Here is a 24,255-nt window from a genome sequence, read left to right as displayed (position 1 = left end):
TGGATTGCATTCTTAGGATTACATTATTTGGTTCAGTTTAACAGGGTTAATCTAGCTGGATTACATCACAGAGTTAAATTATCTTGTTAAATTTAAATTAACATGGTTAAACTAGCTGAAATATGTTCCGGGGGTTAAGTTGGCTGGTTTAATTGTGCTTACCAGGTTTAATCTAGCTGGACCGCATTTACAGAGTGTAATTAGCTAGTTTAATTTAAATTAACAGGGTTAATCTAGCTTGATTACATTCACAGGGTTAAGTTATCTCGTTAAATTTAACTGGTTAAACTAACTGAATGACATTCAGGGGGTTAAATTACCTGGTTTAATTATGCTTACCAGTTTTAAACTAGCTAGATTATGGTAAGGGGGTTAAGTTGGCTGGTTTAATTGTGCATACTAGGTTTAAACAACCTGGATTACATTAATCTGTGTAAATTACGTGGTTTAATTTAAAGTTTAAGTTAAACTAGCTGGATTACATTCACAGGAGTAAATTATTTTGTTAAATTTAAATGAACATGGTTAAACTATCTGAATTACGTTCAGGGTGTTAAATTAGCTGGTTTAATTGTGCTTACTAGGTTTAATCTACCTGGATTACATTCATAGGCTGAAATGAGGTGTCTTAATTGAATCTATCTGGATTATGTTCAGGGTCTTAAATGAGCTGTTTTAATTCAAGTTAACATGGTTAAACTAGCTGGACTACATTTATAGGTTTCAATTAGGCTGTATCAATTTCACAGTGTTAAACTAGCTGGATTACATTCAAAGGGTTAAATTAGCTGGTTTAATTGAAGTTAACAGGATTGAACCAGTAGGACATCTAAAGGGTTACATTATTAGGTTTAATCCAAAAGAATAAGGTTAAATTATAGCTGGATTTGATTCAGGGGGTTCAATTAGCTGGTTTAATTGAAGTTAACAGGATTGAACCAGTAGGACATCTAAAGGGTTACATTATTAGGTTTAATCCAAAAGAATAAGGTTAAATTATAGCTGGATTTGATTCAGGGGGTTCAATTAGCTGGTTTAATTTAAATGAACCTAGTTAAGATTATGATCACAAAGTTAAATTAGCTGATTTAGTCTAAGGTAAAGGGTTTATCGAACTGGATTATATTCATTAGGTTAAGTTAGTTGGTTTTATTTAAATGAACAGAATTACACTATCTGGATTACGTTCACAAGGTTAAACGAGCTGGTTTACTTGGTTAACGGGTTAACCAACCGGATTAAGTTAATGGGGTTAACATTACTGATAGATTACATGTACACGGTTAAATCATTGAACTTGACATGTATTGATAACGGTCATCTCATAGTGAAATAGACTATTGACAGCTTATCGACAGGTTACTCAACACTGTTCACTGCTGTGATGCTTGTTGTTGATGACAGCCCTGCCCCTGTTGGCTACAGCTGTAGCTCCTGTGAAACTCACCGAGTCCCGCAGTGTGGCGTCCCAAACCCCCCCTGCTGTCCTCCTCACTTCCAGACATCGCGCTTCACAAACACATCTGAAAACACACGTTTAATAGCAACGGTCAGTAAAACGCAGCCTTTAGCTAGCTGTGCGGTCCATGTTTTAATGCAGTGGAGCTCTTCATGCGGCCGGGGTGAAGTTGGGCTTCTCATTCAACAACAAAAACAAACCCAACATGCTCGCTCTGCGACCGCTGTGCTACACACACACACACACACACTTTAGTCACTGACGGCGGATTGAGCCAGCAGGTTAGCTAACTAGCTAGCTAGCTAACTAACTCTAAGACACCAAGGCTGAACGTCAGGTTTATCGCTATAGCTAGCTAAGTTTCCTCGTACAGCAGAAGGGGACAGTAGCTAACGTCAAAGCTAAGGCTAAGGCTAAAGCTAACTGAGCTGTCAATCAAGTAGCCACTGCTACGGCTAACAGATCCCGAGATTTCCAATGTTAATCCGCTCGAAATGAAAACACATGTAACTCCACACGCCGAGGACGAAACCGAGCGGACTGGAAGGAAAGTCTGTCTAGTCAACCAGCAAGCAAGGGTTAAATGTTGCCAGTGCGAACTATGTGCTGTGACACACCGGGGGCTGTGTGTGAGTGTGTGTGTATATAAATGTGTGTGCGTGTGCGTTTGACGTGAAGCAAACAGTCACAAGTTACCTATTTCAGATGTTCGTGGTTTATAAACTGGGAAGCCGGACCCAGTTCGGGGTGTGCAGGCAGCTGGCTAGCGAACTTACTCACAGGTCAGTCGGAGGTCCAGAGCGCACACACACACTCACACACACACCCGCTTCTGTGGGATTGTTTAAGGTGGGAATGTAGTTGTCAGACGTGGTGGTCAGATAGTAAACTTTCGAAAAAAACAAACAGGTATTAAATGTTCCTAAGCTCTGCAGCCGTCGTCCACTCTGCCCCCGGTCCCTTCCTCCAGCGTCGTCAGTGACCACAAGCTAACATCCTCATACACAAAGAGATCAGGGGGTAGACATCCCATAATAATCCTGAGCACTCACCCCCCCCCCCCACCACCACCACCCAACACACACACACACACACACACACACACACAGTCACTCACACACTCAGCACAACACTCAGCAACATACAGACCATAATAGTCACTCTCCCCACACATAGACACACACACACTCTACTCACACACTCCTCCCTTCCTCTGTCCCTGCCCCCATAGCAACCAAGTTACTATGGAAACAGCCCCCCCACCCTCTCTCCCTGCCATCCCATAATAGTCATGCAGGCCGCGCTGACATCCCATAATAAACACAACTCCTAAAAGAGAGGTGGGAGGAAGAGAGAGTGGGGGGTGGGGGGGGGGGCTGAAAAACACCAGTCACATGGTCTCCAGGGAAACTCCAGGCCGCTAGCGACAGACCATAATAGTCTGTGGTGGCGGTTAGTCCACCTGGCTGCTTCTGTTGGACCCTACTAGCAGCGAAATGCCCTGCTGCCCCGCCGACTGGTCAAGAAATGCACCGCTCAGCCAGCAGGTCTGCAGTGCAAAGGGCTTTCAGCACTAGAGTGCTGCTCTCAGGGTGGGGGTTAGAGACTAATTACCCCAAGAAGGGCATAAGCAGCTTGTCTTCGGGGCAGGTGAGTGGGGTAGCATGAGACAACAGCCAGAGATGAACTCCAGCACGGACACTGTGCAGCTAGATTATTGTTATTAGGGCTCCCACAATGAGTGCTGTCTGTGGCCAAACTACTGGACACAACGTTTAGAGCCTTACGAGGGGCATGACCAGCTTATCCTTGTGGCAAGAGAGTGTGGGGTAACAGAGCAACCGGTACAGAACAGAGTCTCCCAACCATGGACATGTATACAGTGGAACTAAGCAACTTTTCTCCAGGGCCTCAGGGTGACATACACACACAGCCTGTGGTTCGAGCTCCTGTAAACACAAGTCTGAAAGGCATAGACTACATATGGTGTATTGCAGTATAATACCGACCACAACACACAGTATGTCTTACGCAGCAGCTGACAGCTTGGCTTAAGGCCCAACAACACAACATAGTGCGATTAATGTGCAGAACAAGAGTGCATTAGAGACAACACGACAACTTTCTCACCTCAAAACAGCCTCAAATCTTCATAGCATGGATACATTCCTTTAAATTAATGGTCAATATTGACATGATGCACTTTCATGCCACAAATTTCCCGTTATATCAGATCCCAAAGGTGTTCTGTTGGATTCAGATCTGGTGATGGGGAGGGCCACTGAAGGGCATTATCATCCTAAAAGTAGCCGTTAGAAGATGGGTAAATTGTGGCAATGAGGGGATGAACATGGTCAGCAATAATACTCAAATAGACTGTGGCATTTAAGCCATGATTGATTGGTATTAACAGGCAAAAGCGAAACTCATCAAACATTTTTTAAGGCCAGTGCAGCCTCACCCTTCTGTTCTTGGCTGCTAGTCCATATCTTGATGATTTTATGCATTGTACTGCTGTCACTTAATCTGCTAATTAGATTGTTGAATCCTACCGAGTAGGTATAATATATATATATATATATATATATATATGTGTGTGTGTGTGTGTGTGTTATAACCAAAAAAGAGAATCAGAGTCTGGTGGCAAAGCCTTAAAGTCGTATTTCCTAGACCATAGCAGCTGTAATGTGGGATAAACCTTGTATAAACTGTGTTTTATAGTTTTATTACAGGCCCACAGTGAAGTCTCCGGAACAAGGACAGGATGTGTTTTACATCTGCTCATACCGGGCTAAATCTCCAAGATTACATTTCACTGATACCATAAAGTGAATCTTTCTCATTACTGAAACAGGTTATAACTCAGACAGCAGCTCATAATGTGTAGTATAAGTATCAGTATTTATTGAAATGACACCTTGCCGGTATCTGAGCCTGTCTGTCTAGAAGAACTTCAGAGCATCATTTCATAGGCCTTATAATTTAACCATGTGGGACTCCACAAAATAGGCAATTCAATAAAATTACAAAATGATACCAAAATATTATGAGTGATGCACTGTGTATCACTGGTCATGGATTATGCCTTCTATATTCTGAATGATTTGTTATTAGATTATGCATTATTGATTGTGCATCATGGATTACAGGTTGTAAAGTATAAATGATTAGTTCTGTATTACTATTAGATTACTATTATATAATAGATGATGTTTTATGGATTAGGAGCTATAGTTTATGGTTTATGGGTTTCAGTTCAATTCAGTTTAACTTTATTGTCATTATACTAACACAGGGTTCTACAGTACAGTTAAACACTGTTAGTCCCAAGTCTTCAGTGCAACAATGGGTAAGCATGTGGTACAATAGTGCAAGGACATTAGACAAGACAGGGTGCACATACAATTAGTACAAAAGACAGTAAATACAATAAATACAAAAACATACAGTTTTGTGCATGTACATGTGCAAATGTGTGCATTAAGGCTGGGTTATTAAGGTGCAAACTAGGTTACAATACTATAATGGAATAATAACTGCAGTATAAAATTGAGACAATGGAGTATTAATGGATGCTAAATTATTAATTGCATATCAGTATATAGGTTGTGAAATATGAGTTATGGATTACTATTAGATTACTATTATGTATTAGATATTTTTAATTTTGTATAGACATATTTTAGATTATGGGCTATAGTTTATGGTTATAGATTTCATAATATAGATTATGTATCGGATGCTAAATTATAAGTTGTGCATTATGGATTTCAAGTCATGAAATATAAATGATTTCTTACTTACTATTAGATATTATTATATAATAGATTATGTATTCTGAATTATTGGGCTACACTTAATGTGTTATAGATTTTCTACAAAGGATTATGAGAATAAATTATGGAGTTTTTAGGTTATGAGCTGTACATTATGGGTTATATTATAGATGAGTGATTAGAAATGCTAGATTATGGGATTGATGATTATATCTTTTGGCCTTCTTACATTGCTGAATCCACTGCACCTACAGCAGAGTGTGATTCTCCTTCACCATGCTTTCCTTCTCCGTCGCTCCACCAGTCAACATGCAACTGCAATTAAAGGTGCATACCTACATCCCACCGACACACACTCTCTCTCACACACACACACACACACACACACACACACACACACACACACACACACACACACACACACACTAGTCTTCCTCTCAGAAGAGATCAGTCACCATGGAGACTTGGGGGTGGGGGCAGTTGGGTGTTGGACACCAATCAGGGCTAGAGTTAGGGAGGTGGTGTCATGCTGTATCCCCCCCCCCCCTCACACACACCACATCCCATAATACTCTCTGCATGCCAGACTCTTCCAATCTGTTTCACTACCTCCAGAGGTAGCAGAGAGTCAAGAGCAAGACAAGGTGCCGAACTCACTAACTCATAACCTACTTTACCTTACACACATATACAGACACACTGACACACGCAAGGCAACCTGTAATTCTGTCTTTGTTGGGTATTGCCATGTCCTTTTGTGTGTCTGCAGCTAATTGCTGCTGTGCTACACATTGACCTTAGAAGCCAAAATATCGGCATTGACTTTCTTCTCTGGAAAATTGGCAGTTGCTCATTGCTTCTCTGAAATTGCTAAATGCAAAAAGCTAAATGTCCACTGTGTCCATGTGTTTTTTGTCCCCACAAAGGAGACACGCAGTATCATCTACCACAGGGAGAATGAGGACACCCAGTGGTAAGATGTAACCCAAGCATACAATGAGAGTGAGTGTTTTTCTGAGGATCTACAGCACTGGCTCTCCAGCTGACTAAGGAAGTCCTGCTTAGAAACAGTGTGATGCTCCTCTTGTCCTTGCCACTAACGATAAGCTTTGTCTCAATGTCAGGAGCAGGAGGAGCTGGATGGGAAGGATTGCATTTCTATCCTATAATATTCCTCTTGGATGTCCACTACAATCCTGGCATTTCAGTGCGAGGTCAGTGAGATGTCCAGAAATAATGAGCGTGCAGCATCCTTGTGGAGAGTGAGGATGCAGTTATAAAAGACATTCGTTCCTTTGTTTCACAGCAGTCGCTCACTGCAGCCTATATTGCTCCAGGAATCCCTGCTTGCAGTGCACGGCCTGGTTGATTCATTTTAAATAAGTGAAGAATGAAAGCCTCTTATAGAAGCAGAGGTGAATTCCAGTCTATTTAGCAAATGTAGTGATACTGGTAGACCAGTATAGTGTGTAGGTATGTTAATACGTCCATACTGTATGTTAACCTCTAGAATGTCAGATCTTATTAAGTAATATGCTACTAAAATGCCATCAATTTGAATATGAATTCTGACAATTTTGCCAAATATCTGCATAATTAAAGAAGCACTATGTAGCATTTTTACCTTAAAGTATCAGCTTTATTTTCAGAACACATTTACATAGGTGTAAAGGTGAGTAAAAACCTAGGTGCATAGTCCCCCATAGTAGTAAAAACACAAATATATACAAAATAGAAAACACAATAAATATTAACTGTAAAATTAACTATACACACACTATACATACATCATTGCACTGTTTAAAAGGTACAGGTTTAATATATAAGCTGTGAAATGCTGTGTTACACTACTACTTACATATAGACACTGAATAAGATGTGCAATCAAGTGTAGTGCGTGGTGGGAGAAGTATAGTGCAGTGTGACTGAGCAGTGGTGACAGTTCTAGTTAGAAAGTGAAAGTGTTTGTGTGGGGTAGAGGTGTGATGAGATATCTTGTGTGATGAGATAGCTTTGTGATAAACTGCACTGATAGACTGTACATTTGGCTGTTCAGCAACCTGATGGCTTGGGGGGTAGAAGCTGTCTCAAAACTGGCTGATTCTGTTCCTCATGCTTCTGTACCTCTGTGAAACGAGGCAGTGGCTTGGGTGGGTGGATTCCTTAACTGTCCTCCTGGACTTTCCCAGGCAGCGGCTAGTGTATAAATCCAGAAGATTTAGAAGCTGAACCCCGATGATGTGCTGCGCTGTTCGCACCACCTTCTGCAGAGCTTTCCACTCAAGAGCAGAGACTAACGCAACGCTCTCGTTGGTACTCAGGGCTCGGCGGGCTGATAACCGCAGTATGTAACTCTGGTGAAGTGCGTAATCATTCTTTTACTTTCACTCTCAGCTTTTCCAGAAAAGCATGTCCTTTAGGGGTGACTCCATAGCATTAAATGATCAAGATGTAAACAAAGTCATGTAGAGGGAAGTCTATGTTAGACCAAGTGTGGAATGGAGGAATCCAGAAAGGCCATGAGTTCATTCTATTTTTCTGTACAGTTATCTCATGGTCCTATGATCCCAGTAAGTTGATTTGTCAGGCTAACAAAGTTGTTTTCTTGAGATCAGGACTTATTTTTCTTAAAAAAGCTAATATAACTTTAGCATTGCGAGAGAAATGAATTGTGATCTTAAGAAAACAACTTTGTCATCCTGACAAAACAAGTTGTTTTGTTGAGATTACAAGAAGAATGCTATTATATCGAAAAATAAAATAGTATTGCTGGACCTCCATAGACCTCCATGTTTACTGGCTGTTACTGTTGACTGTGTGCTGTGAGCTACTGTGTAACCAAAGGCTTGCATTTGCAAACTTTGCCAATGATTTGATGGGAAATGCTCATATTTCACAGAACTGTTCACAGCGATGGTGATGGGAACCACTTTTAATGAAACTTATAAAAAAGTGACACCACAAAGCAATATGCAACAGTTACAAATACACTGTCTGATACCTGAGCCACTGTTTTTATGAGATAAACTTTTGGCCTAAATCGCATTTATAGAGTTTTTTAGTCATACGCAAAAGATAAGACAATCATGTCCCAATGACCATATATGTTTAGGAGATTTTCCAAGTTAAAATAATACAAATCCTCTACAGAAAACAAACTGTAATATGGTATTTTCCTTCATTTAGAACATAATGTTTATTTATTTAATTGCTAAAGCTATTTAAAAACATATTTGTGTCTGCCACACTATTTTATTATAATGTTAAATGAAGCAAATAAAAAAGTAAGTACCTTTTTTTTTTACACTTTAGAAACCAACAAAACATGTGGCATCTGGCTCTTGCATGGGACTGGCAAAGCTATGTATAGCAAAGTAGTGTTCAAAGAAAACTCTACTGTTATTTTATCCTTCACAAATATAAATACAGTGTCATTTTAACTGGTCACCAGTCATTTTGAATAGCAACTTAAATGTCTGTATTTGCCTTGTAAATATCACAACCCCTGGTTCAATTTACCACCACTATAAACAAATTAAATTTTGTACATCTCTCTCTCCAACGACCCATTTCACCCCAAACAATGACTTTGTCTACATCTGAACCACTGAATTATTCAGAAAGTCTGAGAAATCAGACCTGCTGCAATCTGTTGGTTCTTACATTCATTCCCACTCACTCTCATAGAGATGATACATACATTACATATTAGTCCCGTTGTAATTCATTGAGATTACTTGATAGTAAGCCTGTTTAAGGGTTAAACAAATACTATGTACAGTGACGACAAATGCTTCACACACAAACTCACCAGAAGCCAAGACAAACAAAACCTACGGCAATTAGCAACAATTAGTGTTCTGTTGGCGTGTAAAACGGGTTCAGGGGCATTGGGTGTAAAACCACGGGGTGTGAGGGGTGTTATTTACGAGAGAGGGGCTGATGACAGAGGGGGGGAGGAGACCAGAGGCGCCGGACATGACACTGGGCCACACATCGCCATGGTGTCGCCGGGGGAGACAGAGGAAGACGTCACTGGGAAGGATGTTGGGACACAAAGAGAGGTTGGAGAGGAGAAGGGAGATAGATAGGGAGTGACAAAGGGAAAGGAAAAGAGTGGGAGAGGTGAAGAGGCTCGATAAAAGCAGCGGAGGAAAGTGCAGATGTTTATCATTTTCACAGCTGGAGGAGGAGCTAAAGAGACTATACTGACAGATAAATGTCTATAGTACCCGTCAAAAGTTTAGGAACAATTCTTTATAATTTTTTTTTACCAGCATAAAGGTTCCTCACATTCACCCATCTCTATCACAAACGTTTTTATGGGTCCAAAAGTGGTTCTTCTATGGCATGATACATTGTCCTGAAGTCCCTGTAGTTACTGAATAATACACCTTAATAAGCCTGTAATAAGCCTTGGAGTGTTAAGGGGTAAAGCATCTGTGGGTGTGGGTGTATGTGGTGCCCTGCGATGGACTGGCGTCCTGTCCAGGGGGTATTCCTAACTTGTGCCCAGTGATTCCGGGTGTGCTCCAGATTCAGTGCAGCCCTAACTGAGAAAAAGCACATGAGAAGAGGGAGATGGATGGATGTTAAGATAACAAAACAACCTGCTATTTTTATCATAAACAAGTTGTTAAAAAACTGTGTGTCCACAAACTTGTCATATCTAGTATATAAACACTCAGCAGAACTAATTCTACTGTAGTTTCTGCAGGGCCTGCTGGGGCTGATCAGTATTAAAGCCTAATTTCACTAATTTGTCAAAGCTTTCCCACAATGTTTGTCTTGATGTGAAATGTTCTGTTTCAGAGACTTTTTGACAATTGCTCTCAAAAGTGATAGGAACCAGACGTCTGAAGCATTTAAAGCCTCACAAACACAAACAGCTGTTACATAAAATGGTAAGAGATTTGTTGCCTCATTGCCATTACATCGGTTTACAAGTTTTTAAATTAAGGGTTTGGCTTTAAATGATTAAAGAATATTCATGGTGGAGGCATGTATGTGCAGGGCTGGACATAATAAAATAACACTAAAATTAGGTAAATATAACCTCAAATAAGCAATATGTGACAAATTCCACTGTGCCATTAATCATGTAAAAAACTAGGCCGAAATGCAGAAGCAGCGTGTGAATAAAGTACACCCTTACTGCTTCCATAGGAATTAAGATGGAAAGTAATGCTCTTGATTAATTGATTATTAGCAGGTCTGGAGCGTTCAGATTGTGCAATGCTCAGAGAAACTGCAGAAAACCCAAAAGCTACATCTTAGACTCTGCAGCCCTTAGTAAGCCTGTGGAGTGGCTTGTCTGGAAGGGTTGCCAGAAAAAAATATTCTTCTTTTTTTTAAAAGAACATGACAGCATGGCTTAAGTTTGCACTGAACCACAAGACATCTGTAACAATGTGTTTTGGACAGACATTTCCAAAGTGGAGATGTTTGGCCATACTGCACAGTGCTATGTTTGGCAAAAACCCAACACAGCATATCAGCACAAACACCTCATACCAACTGTCAAGCACAGTGGTGGAGGGGAGATGATTTGTGCTTCTTTTGCAGCCACAGAACCTGGATACCTGGTAGTCATTGAGTCGACCATGAACTTCTCTGAACACCAAATATGAGGCCATCTATCCAATAGCTAAAGCTTCTCTGTAATTGGATCATGCAACAGGACAATGATCCCAGGCACACCAGCAATTATTTTAAATTCACCAGTCTGCAGGTCCTATGATTTTGCTTTGATTTGCTTTTATAGCAATCCTACGAACAGTTCTCTCTGAACGTTTGCTTCTAGACCTCAGCTTGACCCCCAGTGTTCTTGTTAAATGTAATTTCGTAATTACTAGTACATTATTTACTGAGGAACCAGCTGCCTGAAAATGCTTTACTATCTTCATAGCCTTCCCCTGCTGTTTTGGAATTTCTGGAATTCCTCTTCATGTGTAAGAATGGCTAAAAGTTTGAAATATTGTAGCTAGTATTTACATTTTACTTTTACTTGTTAGCTCTGTAACTTGTCATTTTATACTGTTTGCTATATAGTGAACTGACCGGTGAATGGAATAACCAAAAATATAACACTACACAATGGCTAATGCTTAATAAAGTGCACTAGTTCTCTAATAGAGTGTAATTTTGAACACTGCCATTGAGGGCAAGTATATGGTTTAACACAGAAATTTGATTTGATTTGAAGTCATTTTGATAATCATAATACACAAACACACACACATACTATACAACCTTCCCTTCCACTGTCTCTTAACAGTTATGGTTACGGGTTTCCACAAACAACAACCATACAAGAGGTTAAGTGTTCTCTATCCCAAAATGATACAAAAACAAAGATGACAAATCATCCAAATACCTTATTTTAAATGTTCTATTGAAACCTTTAGTGTCAGGGTCCCACCAACCTCCCCCTCATCTGAGAGGTGATTTATTTTCCCCAGTTCCAATATTTGTTGCCACTGCAGTTCCCCTCTTGTCTAAATGTCATCCCTTCTTTTAAGACAATGCAGAGGGGTAAAGGATGAGGGAGCAGGGAGGAGAGGGGTAAAGGAGGAGGGGGACACTCGTAAAACGAGCAACAAAGTTTGGGAAAATTAAACATTAGGTAAGGCGTGTTCACTAGGGTGGGTTCTGGGCCGTGGCTGCGCTGCCCTTCCTCTCCTGCATTGTATCCACCAGGTGATTTATTGAGGAGGCCCGTATTTCTTTCTCACACTCTTGCACTCTGCTGGCTTTTTTACGCACAGCCGTTTTGTGAGGGCTGCAGGATTTAAGGGCGACATTTTCTGACGTAGCCTTTGCTGACACTAGGTGACAAACATGCATCCACACACGCACACACACACACACACACACACACACACAGGGAAAGTTGTAGCTACATGTACTGTAACTAAGTACTGAAGTCTGTTTGGACTGCCCACTCTTTCACCACCAAACACAGACACACAGATACGCCCCCCCCCCCCCCAACAGAATAGCGCTGCAGAAGTGTGTGATATGAGGTTCTAACCAATAAATGAAGGGTTTATGTATGTATATATGTATGTATATGTATAAATTATGTATTTGCAGCTTTTACAATTTCAAAATACCTAAATAAAAAAAAGCCCAAAGCCTGCATAGCCAGAGTTTATGAATTCGGTAAGAATCTTGGACCTTCTTGCATGCACTGAGGTCTGTCTATCCAGAGGTTCTTTTAATAATGCCTAGATTGGGAAATGTTGAGGGCCATGGGAAAACCTTCATCTTAAGCTTCTTAAGGTAGTCCATTTGGATTTTAAGGTGTGTTTTGGATCATTATCCTGCTGTTAATCAAATTCATTCTTTCTTTACCAGTGAAATGTTTGTTATGGCTCTGGCTGCAACACAAGCCCAAAGCATGTCTGATCCACCTCTGTGCTTTATAGTTGGAGATAAGTTATTTTCATGACCTTCTGCTACCTTTTTTTTTTACTAATTCTGCTTTATCTTCATCAATCCTCAGCACTTTCAAAATGCACAAGGCTTGTTTAGATCTTTCTTTGAGATACATTTCTGGCGTTGATTGCGGGAAAGTGTTTAGTCTGATGACTCTTTCACAGCCACAGTGAAACCACCATTTCATGTCTGGTAAAGGAGTTTTGATTGACCTTTCTAGCCAGCCTACAGGTGGCTTTCTCAGAGCGTTTTCTTGGTCTTCCAACTTCATCTCCACTGTTCCTGCTATGCTGTTTCTTAATTACATTAGGAACTGAGGAAATGGCTTTGCGGCCATGATTTATTTCAGACAACTGCTTAGAGGAGCCCATGGCTGCTGAATGTGCTAAAATGCCCCTAGGTGTGAATGTGTGAGTGAATGGTTGTGTGTGGTACCCTGCAAGTTTGGTTTCACAGAGAACGGTGACACTAGACCGAAATGTAATGTAAGGATAATGGTCACAAAGTACCCTGAGAACACCGGCAGAACCTAAGAGAACAATCTTTGGAACAAAAGATCTGTGAGTCTGAATTCTATTAGTAGCGTGGTCACACATCACTGGAGAACAGCTCTAATCGAAGAAATATCATGAAATAAACCTGTAGGGTATATGGAAATACACTTCTTGTACATTCTTATATGACACATTGTAGCATTTTGTGCACATTTTGGATCACCTCCTATTTATTGCCTGAATTGAAAATATTGGTAACAATGATACATAATGCACTCCATTCCTTTTTTTAGTTAGTTACCTTTAGTGTTTTATTTTTATTTATTCAATTTATTGATTTATTTGTGCAATATGTTGAATTAAGCAAATAAACATTTATTAAGGGTGTCCAAAAATGTGCACAGGACTGTATATGTGTAAATAACCTCTGTGCTGATTAACTGCACTGTACTGTGCCTCACCCAAAAAGCAGCTCTGGCTGAAACAAGCCAGACACAAAAATAATTCAAACACACACACAAACACACACACACACACACACACACACACACACACACACACACACACACACACACACACACATATATTTATATTTATATTATTTTCATATATATATATATATATATATATATATAAATGACTCTCTGGAGCAGATAACCATGAAGCTATTGGCATAAGGCAGGCGTAGGCCCAATCAATAATTTTGGGATAACTTGGGGAGTTGGGGATGAGGTGGGGTGATGATAATCCAACATTCTAACCTCAATAACACTCTTGTCATTGAATCCTCACAGCAGTGCTCTGAATTATATATATATACATACACTGTTTTTAAAATATGTATTGCTTGCTATGAGTATCACTTTTTTTATTAAATAAGTAAATAAGTAACAAGTGTGTTCAGAAGTAGTGTAATCAGAAGAAGTGGAAGCCTGGTCTGAGCAAAACAATAACTTCTCTAAGGTGAGGTCACACACTGTGCCCTCCACTAACAGTGATAATGAGGCCATCTCTCTATGTCACTCTTAATGTACTACAATCTGACCCGTTACCCCTCCCCTGTCCCCATCCCTCCATCCCTCCCTCTGTCCCTCCATTCTGGCCTCCTTTATAACCCCTCTCCCAACACTCCATCTACATTCAGGCTATCTGACTCCACTGGACTTTCCACTATCTGGAGAATGGGCTGAAATATCCATTTCTTTCTGGACAGGACGCATATTCTTCTTCTCTAAGGAAAGAACACTTGTGATAAGGTCTGCAGGGTGTTGAAGTGTTCAGTTCACATAGATATCAGAGGCAACGGTTAGATAACTAGAACTGGGGATGTGCTAAAGAGAGGTACACTCTTCATATCCTACTTGGTTAAACATCAGCACTAATCTCTGCAGAAAGTCATAGTTCTTACACAGAGCCATGAGTCAAACTCCAGTACGATGACTAGTGGTCAAGCTGGGGTTAAGACACTGTGATTCTTCTGGACACACATCTGCGTGGACTGATTTTTGGGGAAAAAAGCAACCCTGCTGGATGTATTTCTGAGTGGATGATCAGTGTGCTCGGTCTGGACTGGTAAGACTCTTATTCATCTTTACTGAATCTTACACTGCTGTAAATGGGCCAGTTATCTTCTCTACACCCTTTACAATGGTTCTCTGGTCCTGTGAGCAATGTCTAATAACATCACTTAATGTGAAGGTTGTTCTTTATGGAACCAAAAGTGGTTCGCTCAAGGAACCATAAGACGCATCTTCATTTTAAAGAGTGCATCATAACTTATCATGTGTCTGAGCCTTGTGGATACTGATGTTGATTTCTTGGTGCTGATGATGTTTCTGAGAGGGTCCAGTAAAGGCTGTGCCAGGAACTTCACTCAGATGAATGATTCTAGGCCAAGGCACGGAAACGGGCCCTTTAAAAATAAACGTGCATCTATTTTAACCCCTCAGTCCCTTAAGGGCACCCTTCATCACTTCTGCTCCTCAATTTGACACTCAAAAAAATAAGGGAGCTTCAAATGGTTCTTTGAGTGAAGCCATAGAAGAACCACTTTTGGTTCCATAAACAAAACTTAATGGAGATTTGAATGTGAAGAACCTAAATTGGTGAAGGTTCTATAGACCTCATAAGACCCTATAAGAGTGTATGTCTACTTAGTATATGTGTAGTCTCGAAGTTCATGTTCACATTTTACAGCTCAGACATGTTGGCCTTGTTTAGCAGATATGAGGGGACAATCCCCAACGCCAAAGCTGAGAGAGTGAGAGGGGACAAGAAACCTCCACACCTCTGTCCACATACACAGACCACCCCGCAGACTGACAGAAGGAAGGACAGACAGTCTGATGCCAACTGTCTCCTCTGTGAATCACACGGGACGACTCCTCCTGCTGTTGCTATGGACAACCCACCTCTCCATGGCGACCAACTGGCTGTAAGTTGGCACGCCTGGACGTGTCTGTTTATAATGCTGTAACTTGTAAAAGATGGTGACATCTTTCTCCTTCTCACGTAGCCTCTGCACCTCCCTCTTTGTATTACTCAACTTTTAAAACACTCCATCTCTCTCCCGTGCCTCCGCTTTTTTTCTTGTACTTTGTTCATTGTCCCCTCCTCCTATTCAATCCTCGTCCCCTTGTCTGTTTTTTATCTTCATGGTAACATACCTACTGACCTCTCTCTCTCTCTGCAGTTCTCTGGCCCGGTTGCCACGATCTCGTCCGATATCGGGAGACGGGCCATGTGGGCGTCTGAGGGGGCTTTCTGCAGGACAGGTGGGGGTGTGCCGGGCGCGGGGGGAGGTGATGGAGTCCGTGAGAAAAGCTGCAGAGATGGTCATCGAGGAGGTGAGATAGCGATCACAGATATCTGAGCTCCTATCACAAGAAAAAGACTGGTGTTAATGCTGTGTAAAATATTATTATTCATGTTGTTATTATGAAATAAACACCTCATTATTATGAGAAAATATCATGTTAATGTTGGTATTATGTAAAAAAAATGACATTATGTCATAATTGACACAGACTATCTTGTAATTACAAGAAAGTATCTTGGTGAAACATGAGACATTTTGTCATACAAATGCTATTATTTATGCAGAAGCTTTCTGTGATGCTTAAGGTACTTGAGGTCTTTAAATGTCTGTATAAACATAGAGATTTAAGCAGTATTCAAATACTTACCAATAATGTTTACTGAGTTTTAGATTTCACACTGACTAAAACTAGGCATCATTCAACCAATCGCCACTCGTCGAGTCCTTTTTAAAAAAAAGATCTAGCCTATTCGGAAGCCTAGTTATGACACTGGTGCCTTTAATAAAAATTAGCAGTTATGTAATTACAAGACGTTCTGTAATTTTTACAGCAAATATAGAAAGAATATATAAAGATATATTCTCACAATTACAGGATGTTTTCTCATTTTTACAGCATTTTTTATTTACAAAATCTTGAAACAACTATGATCTTTTTCTAACACTAAGAAAATGTTCATTTTATCATTACAACATAACATCTCATAATAATGATATGCTGAAGATATGCTGTTATTTTACTTAGCAGTTATATGCTTCTGTACCACATATGTCAGGTCTGGTCAGACAGAAGTCAGGTCCATTGGAACGCTTTTAATGAAGATGCTGGAGAGAATGCTGAGTGTATTAAACGGCATCCAATCAGAGGGGGTTAAGAGTCTAATATAGATCATTTTTAATTCCCCCTTTTTCCCTGCATAACATCCTCATACCATTTCATAGCTGTGATGTCTACATTGTGGAAATGGCAAAAAGGAAAACCCCATCTTATACATCTGGTTTTACACTTAAGACTGGACTCATTAGACTCCTTCTGACAATCTTTTTTATGTGTTACTTATATCCAACCCTCTCTCTGCCTGTTTGTCTGTCTTGGCAGTGTCAGCACCAGTTCAGGAACCGCCGCTGGAACTGCTCCACTACGCCTCGTGGCATTAATGTGTTTGGCCGCGTGATGAACCAAGGTCAGAACTTTCCAGTCTTTGGTTCCGGCTAGATGCCACCTAAAGCCACTCCTGTTTTTCACATTATCTGTGTTATTTCTTACACTGAACCTCTGTCAGAAGCATCAGTGACAGTAATCTAAACCAGGTCTTAGTTCATGCTTAATTTGTCACTAAACTAAGACCAAATTAGGCATTCTCCACCAGCTCTGAGTGTATATGTGTGTGTGTGTGTGTGACACTGACTGCATGTGTCACTGAGGGTCGTTTGTTCTGTGCACAGGGACGCGAGAGGCAGCCTTCGTCCACGCTCTCTCCTCCGCGGCGGTGGCTGTGGCAGTGACACGAGGCTGCAGCCGGGGGGAGCTGGAGAGGTGCGGCTGTGACCGAAAGGTTAGAGGGGTCAGTCCCGAGGGTGAGTCAGAGAGATAGGAAACATACCTCTATGTTTAATGTGAGAAAGCAGGTGAGCGAGCCTTTGGCTGGAGCTGCCAGAGCTTTACCCTTAAAGCACCCTTTTGTATTATTTGGGCTGGAAAATCTGAATAATTTAATGCTAGTAAATCAATTTTATTCAATGACGATGACAACAACAACAACAACAACAATAATAATAATAATATGTTCTTATGTGTCATCTGTCAAGAGGTGGGATGCATATATTAGGCAGCAAGTGAACAGTCAGTTCTTAAGGATGATGTGTTGGAAGCAGGTAAAATGGGCAAGCATAAGAATCTGAGCCATTTTTAATGGTTGGTATTGTTCCTGGTATGCAGAGGTCAGTACCTACCAAAAGTAGCCCAAACAAGGACAACCAGGTGGCAGGGTCGTGGGCATCCAAGGCTGATGTTGATGTTGTCCATAGAGACCCCACATCACAACTTTCACGATTTCTACTACTTCTGCTAAATTCTGCTAACGTCAAAGGAGGCCTTCTGAGTATTGAGTAAAACATGGTCTAACAATCAGCTCAAAAAAAAAAAAGCACCACTGTGTCACAATGTTTCACCGTGTCTCTGCAGGGTTCCAGTGGTCTGGCTGTTCAGATAATCTGTCCTACGGCGTGGCTTTCTCGCAGACATTCGTGGATGAGCCAGAGCGTGCGAAAGGCACGTCGTCAGGGCGTCCACTAATGAACGTCCACAATAACGAAGCAGGACGCAAGGTGCATGCAGAGAACCAAACATTTAGGCATAAGAATATCTCTCTACACTTCACATCGGTTCTATTCATCCTTCTTTCTCTCTCACTCCTCCCTCCAGGCTATACTCCACAATATGCAGGTTGAGTGCAAGTGCCATGGTGTGTCAGGCTCCTGTGAGCTCAGAACCTGCTGGAAGGTCATGCCCCCCTTTCGCCGGGTTGGTGCTGTGCTGAAGGAGCGCTTTGATGGAGCCACAGAGGTACATACTCCACCAAATACCTGTGACCTTATGTGATCCCTACATCTCAAACAATCTCATCACCGGTGCTGTCAGCTCCTAAAGAAGCACACTGTACCAGAACTGATACAGTTCTAGAAGCAGTCTAACACAGATAATGGCTGCTAATTTCTCACACATACTCATCAACCACTCAGATATGATGCTCATGCGGGGCCTGTAAAGGTGGCAACTGAGAACGTTTTGTCCATGGTTTCCACATTAGTCCCACATATGCATGCCAAACCAGGGTCAGTGAAGGGACCAGAAAGGGTTAAACATGGGTCCCATTTGGGTTATACAGTGCACATGAGGCCAAGATTAGGATGGGGCTTATTTGGAAAGCCCAGTAACGACACATGCTCCACCCATACAGTGTGTGCAGAATTATTAGACAAGTTGTATTTGAGAGGATTCTTTTTATTATCGAACAACTATGTTGTTAATCAACCCAAAAGACTCATAAATATCAAAGCTTAATATTTTTGGAAGTTGGAGTGGTTTTTTTTTAGATTTGGCTATCTTAGGAGAATATCTGTTTGTGCAGGTAACTATTACTGTGCAGAATTATTAGAGAACTTAATAAAAAACAAATATATACCCATCTCACTTGTTTATTTTCACCAGGTAAACCAATATAACAAAATTTTGAAATAAACATTTCTGACATTCAAAAACAAAACCAAAAACAAATCAGTGACCAATATAGCCACCTTTCTTTACGATGACACACAAAAGCCTTCCATCCATAGATTCTGTCAGTTGCTTGATCTGTTTACGATCAACATTGCGTGCAGCAGACACCACAGCCTCCCAGACACTGTTCAGAGAGGTGTACCGTTTTCCCTCCCTGTAGATCTCACATTTCATGAGGGACCACAGGTTCTCTATGGGGTTCTGATCAAGTGAACAAGGGGGCCATGTCATCATTTTTTCTTCTTTTAGACCCTTACTGGCCAGCCACGCTGTGGAGTATTTGGATGCATGTGATGGAGCATTGTCCTGCATGAAAATCCTGTTTTTCTTGAACAATACCGAATTCTTTCTGTACCACTGCTTGAAGAAGGTGTCTTCCAGAAACTGGCAGTAAGTCTGGGAGTTGAGCTTCACTCCATCCTCAACCCGAAAAGATCCCACAAGTTCATCTTTGATGATACCAGCCCATACCAGTACCCCACCTCCACCTTGCTGGCGTCTGAGTCGGAGTGGAGCTCTCTGCCCTTTACTGATCCAGCCTCGGGCCCATCCATCTGGCCCATCAAGAGTCACTCGCATTTCATCAGTCCATAAAACCTTAGAAAAATAAGATATAATAATTAAGATATTTCTTGGCCCAGTCTTGATGTTTTATCTTATGTTTCTTGCTCAAAGGTGGTCGTTTTTCAGCCTTCCTTACCTTGGTCATGTCCCTGACTATCGCACACCTTGTGCTTTTTGATACTACAGTAACATTGCAGCTCTGAAATATGGCAAAACTGGTGGCAAATGGCATCTTGGCAGCTTCATGCTTGATTTTCCTCAATTCATGGGCAATAATTTTGCGCTTTTTTTTTTCAACATGTTTCTTGCGACCCTGTTGGTTATTTGCCATGAAACGCTTTCACTCTCTGGTCACTAAATGAGGTCCACTTACCTTATAGGTCCACTATTTAGCCACACAACTACAGACCGTAGCTCATTTTCAGTTATGCACAATTTGTTAGTCACCCTCTAAGCTACTTATCATTGGGTCATTCTCAAAACAGCAGTGACCTTGGCATAGTAGGTGTGTGGTGCAGGTACCATTTTCCAGCCTAGAGCAGCTCTGTGGTCAGAAACTGTCTACTGATGAAGGGCTAATGGATGGCTAACACACAACTGTGCAACAGCAGATGATCTACAGTCTCTAACTGTACAGCAGCAAGGTTGAGCTACAGGGGTTTCTAATACGTGGATGGCTAGAGTACACTAATGGATGAGCAGTCCTTAACTGAAAGTATTCAACAAGGTCAAAAGATCATACATCTTTCCGGTCCTTCTCAGGTTCGTCTGACACGAGTGGGCTCTCGCACAGCTCTGCTGCCGAAGGATCCCCAGGTTAAGCCGCCGGCTGCACGTGACCTTGTGTACTTGTCCGCCTCTCCGGATTTCTGCCGCCTAGACCCTGAAAATGGCATCCCAGGCACAGCCGGCCGCCGCTGCAACGGTGAGAGTGATAACTAAGTCTGTCCTAAGTCTGTAATCAAGTCACCTCCAAAAAGAGCAGTTTAATAGAACATGACTGTAAAGTTGTGGACTAAGCTTTTATTCTATTAAAGGGGAATTCCAACAATTTCTCAAAATGGCTGTACAGCTAAACCAATATAAAGTGAACACAGTAAATCAAAATAGTTTGAGGAGAAATGCTCTATTGTAGAGAAACGTACTGAGTCTGAATTGTTCACAGTGGTATTGAATGGAACCAGACGTCTGTGACATCTGTTTAATGCCTATAAAAGCTAACCCACCCATACTCGTTAAAAAGAAGCTGAAAAACACCAGAGCTGATTGTTAAAGCTACGTCATATTGTGGTTGAATACTGAAAAGTCCTCATATAAATGCCTTTTTAACTACTCAAAAAACTTGATGTGGTTTCAACCAACAGCACTGACATTCTTTTCAATGTCTTACAGTGCTGGGTGGGCGAATCAGAAAGTTATGACATGAAATGGGTATAAATACACTGTCAGATGTCTGAAACACTGTTTTACGATAGTTTTAAGCAGATGCTTTACCCAAAAGTGTATTTTTTTATGTACACTACCAGTCAAACGTTTAAGAGCATGCCCAATTTTTCAAGGTTTTATTGACCTTTAAGCAGTCCAGTGAATAACCTGGTACTAAGTGCATTTACGTCAAATGGTAAAAAGGTAAGCTTTAAAAAATACCACTGTATTAAACAGTGTTGGAACAGACTGTGTTATTCACTCTTTACCACAGTATATAGACAACATTGCACAAAAGGATCAAAAGGATCCTGGAAACCGGAGAAAACACCAGCTTGTGTGGTAGGCAGCTCACATGACAACACTGTGCAACAAAACGTATGTACACTGGACCAAGTCTCCGTTTCAAATGTGAAGAGAAGCCCTGGAGCTGCAGGTTTGACAGGTGGAGTGATCATAAGAAAATCACTGCTAAGATAACAAAATGCAAAAAGCAGGCTTGCCTGGACCATGCAGCACTGCCAGTGGACTACTGAAAAAATGAGGGGTGTTCTAAAACATTTGACCTGGAGTGTACATTCATGGCGAAGATATACATGCAAGGCAAATGATAACTTTTCTCTGCTGTACCACCAATTCATCACCATCATCAGCATTGCATAGACAAACACATGCAGATTTGCTGGGGGGTTTGGATAGTAGGTAAATGGCTAGGCCGTATTTCTACTGTACACACACTGCAACCCCTGGTTCCTATCAGCAATACAGCAAGCAAATCAGATTCAGCAAGCTTCTTGTAAACAGAACCTACCCACTTTAAACTCAGAGCTATGCTATGCTGTGCAGTCTAACAGAACTGAATATCTCTTCCTCCTTGCACTACAGGGACATCGCGGCTGGCACCGGACGGCTGTGAGCTGGTGTGCTGTGGGCCAGGTTTCCGGGCTGGAAGGGCAGAGGTGATCCAGCGCTGCTCCTGCAAGTTCTCTTGGTGCTGCTCAGTCCGGTGCCAACAGTGCAAAAACACTGTGCTCATTCACACCTGCAGAGAGTGACACACAAACACACACACACACACACACACACACACACTCACCCCTCGCTAATTCACTCATTCTGCCACATACAGTCAATCCCTTCCTAAACAGCAGTTTGGGAGAACACTTGTGCAATGCTGTAGCCCAAGATGTGCCCCTACTAAGAGAAACACACTTCCACAGAGCTTTTTCCACTGAGAGGGGTCTCCCATTGCCAGTTTTGGGGGTTGTACAGTTGCAAGGAAATGACAGTGAACACATTGTAATTACCTGGACTTCAGCAATAATTACTAATTAAAAATAAAAAAAAAGTCTGGTCTGATTGTTATTTAAGTTACAATTATAAACAAATCCGATCTAACTAAACTAATAACACACACAGCTATACTGTTCAAGCCTTTTATTAAGCACAATAAGTAAACACCCACAGTGCAGGCTAGAAAAAGTAAGTGAACCCCTGAATTTAATAACCTGTAGAAAATTAGCAACCACCTCCACCAAACAAATTTAGGATCAGAAGTGTTTTAAGTTCAGCAATATTTCTGGGATGCCTCATATGCACAGCCCCCTTTCCAAGGTCATTCCACAGCATCTCGATAGGGTTTAGGGCCGGACTTGTTTGCAGCTACAGGAAACGTTTGGTGAAGGCGACTGCTGCTAAAGAACCTACAGGTCATCATCATCATCATCATCATCATCATCAATGGTTCACTTACTTTTTCTAGCCTGCTCAATAAAATGTGTGTTATTGGTTAATTAGACTGTGTTTCTATAATTGTGAGTTAGATAACGTTTAGATCAGATCACGTTTTTATCAGAGCTCCATGCAGAAATCCAGGTCCTTCCAAAAGGTGCCAAAATGCCATACAGAAATACTCTGCTTTTGGCCTGAAGATTTGCAGATTGACTGCAAACAGACTGTCTGCCTGATGTCCATTATTGAATTATAAAAGTTATATGATGAAACAATGATAAACACACACACACACACACACCACAAACCCCCTGCTCTGTGGGTTCATTCTGTCTTGCAGTCCTCCTACCTTTGTGCAGACTCATGAACAACAAAAATGATGGTCAATTTAACCTGTTTTTAGAGCAGTTTTGCTCACAATAAACCGTCCAACTGATTCATGCATGCACACACACACACACACACACAAAACTAACTTGATCAGACAAAGCTTTAAGGCGGAAATTAACCCTGGAATAACACTTCCTTATGGGCCTTTAGTACATAATAGTGTTACAAATGTAGAGTAGTGAGCTTTGCATATCAGCAGTATTTATAATTCCTCCTCAGAATTACTGATTGTCTATCGTCTCTTATTTATTTGAATTCATCTCCTGCCCGTGTGCAACTCTGCAAATCCCTGATCACTCTGTGTACCTGTTAGCATGTGTGCTCGTCACAGTCTGTTGTCCTGCTGCACGCTGGCTGCATGGTTCTGTTCTTGCTGCTATATTCTCTGACTGCATGGTCAAAATAAACTGGTTTACACACCAAATGCTGAACTACTCCACTGTGCAGTGTGTGGTGTACTGCTTAACAAACATTCATCCACTGATGATGATGATGATGATAATAAAATAAAGGAGAAGAGTCTATCTGCAGAGCAGCACCCCTGTACTCTCAGCCCCGCACTCTCAGCTCTGCGCTGTCAGCTCCAGATATGAGGTCACATAAAGGTCAAGAGGCCTGCAATATGGCAGCGGTTTTAATCCTAATGGTTTCTTAACAGTGATGTCAAAGCTACTTTCCTCATTTCAGAGCACAGAATCACACTGTACCAATGCAGTAAATTTTAATGGTGAAGTAAATCTTAAACATTTACTGTTAACCCAGGTGTTATTTACTGTTAACCCAGGTGTATGAACTTAATTTAAGCATGAAAGGGTACAGTCACATGAAACACAAACTACACCCTCTCTGAATTCAATGGTTTTACTTAGAATTAGATA

The 24,255-nt window shown here is 41.2% G+C and overlaps 2 protein-coding genes across 3 annotated transcripts in view; one reads left to right on the top strand and one right to left on the bottom strand.

Moving 5' to 3' along the window:
* The window catches only part of chd4b (chromodomain helicase DNA binding protein 4b), a 31,776-nt gene extending 29,264 nt beyond the window's left edge, over positions 1-2,512 (bottom strand). For both annotated transcript variants that reach the window (XM_072679918.1, XM_072679919.1), the window contains exons 1-2: positions 2,156-2,512; positions 1,448-1,523 (exon numbers count right to left, since the gene is read on the bottom strand). In XM_072679918.1, coding sequence (XP_072536019.1) covers positions 1,448-1,505 — 58 coding nt within the window. In that variant the 5' untranslated portion in view covers positions 1,506-1,523; positions 2,156-2,512. The remainder of the gene's footprint in view (positions 1-1,447; positions 1,524-2,155) is intronic.
* Positions 2,513-15,443: 12,931 nt separating this feature from the next.
* Positions 15,444-23,803, top strand: wnt4b (wingless-type MMTV integration site family, member 4b). Its single transcript, XM_072679917.1, has 8 exons — positions 15,444-15,603; positions 15,862-16,015; positions 17,087-17,171; positions 17,434-17,565; positions 18,173-18,315; positions 18,413-18,553; positions 20,594-20,756; positions 22,142-23,803. The coding sequence occupies exons 1-8, from the start codon at positions 15,515-15,517 to the stop codon at positions 22,309-22,311; spliced, it is 1,077 nt and encodes a 358-aa protein (XP_072536018.1). The 5' UTR covers positions 15,444-15,514; the 3' UTR covers positions 22,312-23,803.
* The last annotated feature ends 452 nt before the right edge of the window (positions 23,804-24,255 follow it).

The sequence above is a fragment of the Salminus brasiliensis genome, chromosome 5, assembly GCF_030463535.1.
Source record: "Salminus brasiliensis chromosome 5, fSalBra1.hap2, whole genome shotgun sequence".
NCBI classification, from domain to species: domain Eukaryota; kingdom Metazoa; phylum Chordata; class Actinopteri; order Characiformes; family Bryconidae; genus Salminus; species Salminus brasiliensis.
This window is presented reverse-complemented; position numbering and strand designations above follow the sequence as displayed.

Bases quoted from the DNA above. Each gene is read 5' to 3' on its own strand.
- wnt4b (XM_072679917.1), top strand. From the start codon at position 15,515: ATGCCAACTGTCTCCTCTGTGAATCACACGGGACGACTCCTCCTGCTG. The intron at 17,566-18,172 runs GTGAGTCAGAGA...GTGTCTCTGCAG, and splicing joins TAGAGGGGTCAGTCCCGAGG to GGTTCCAGTGGTCTGGCTGT. The intron at 18,316-18,412 runs GTGCATGCAGAG...TCCTCCCTCCAG, and splicing joins ATAACGAAGCAGGACGCAAG to GCTATACTCCACAATATGCA.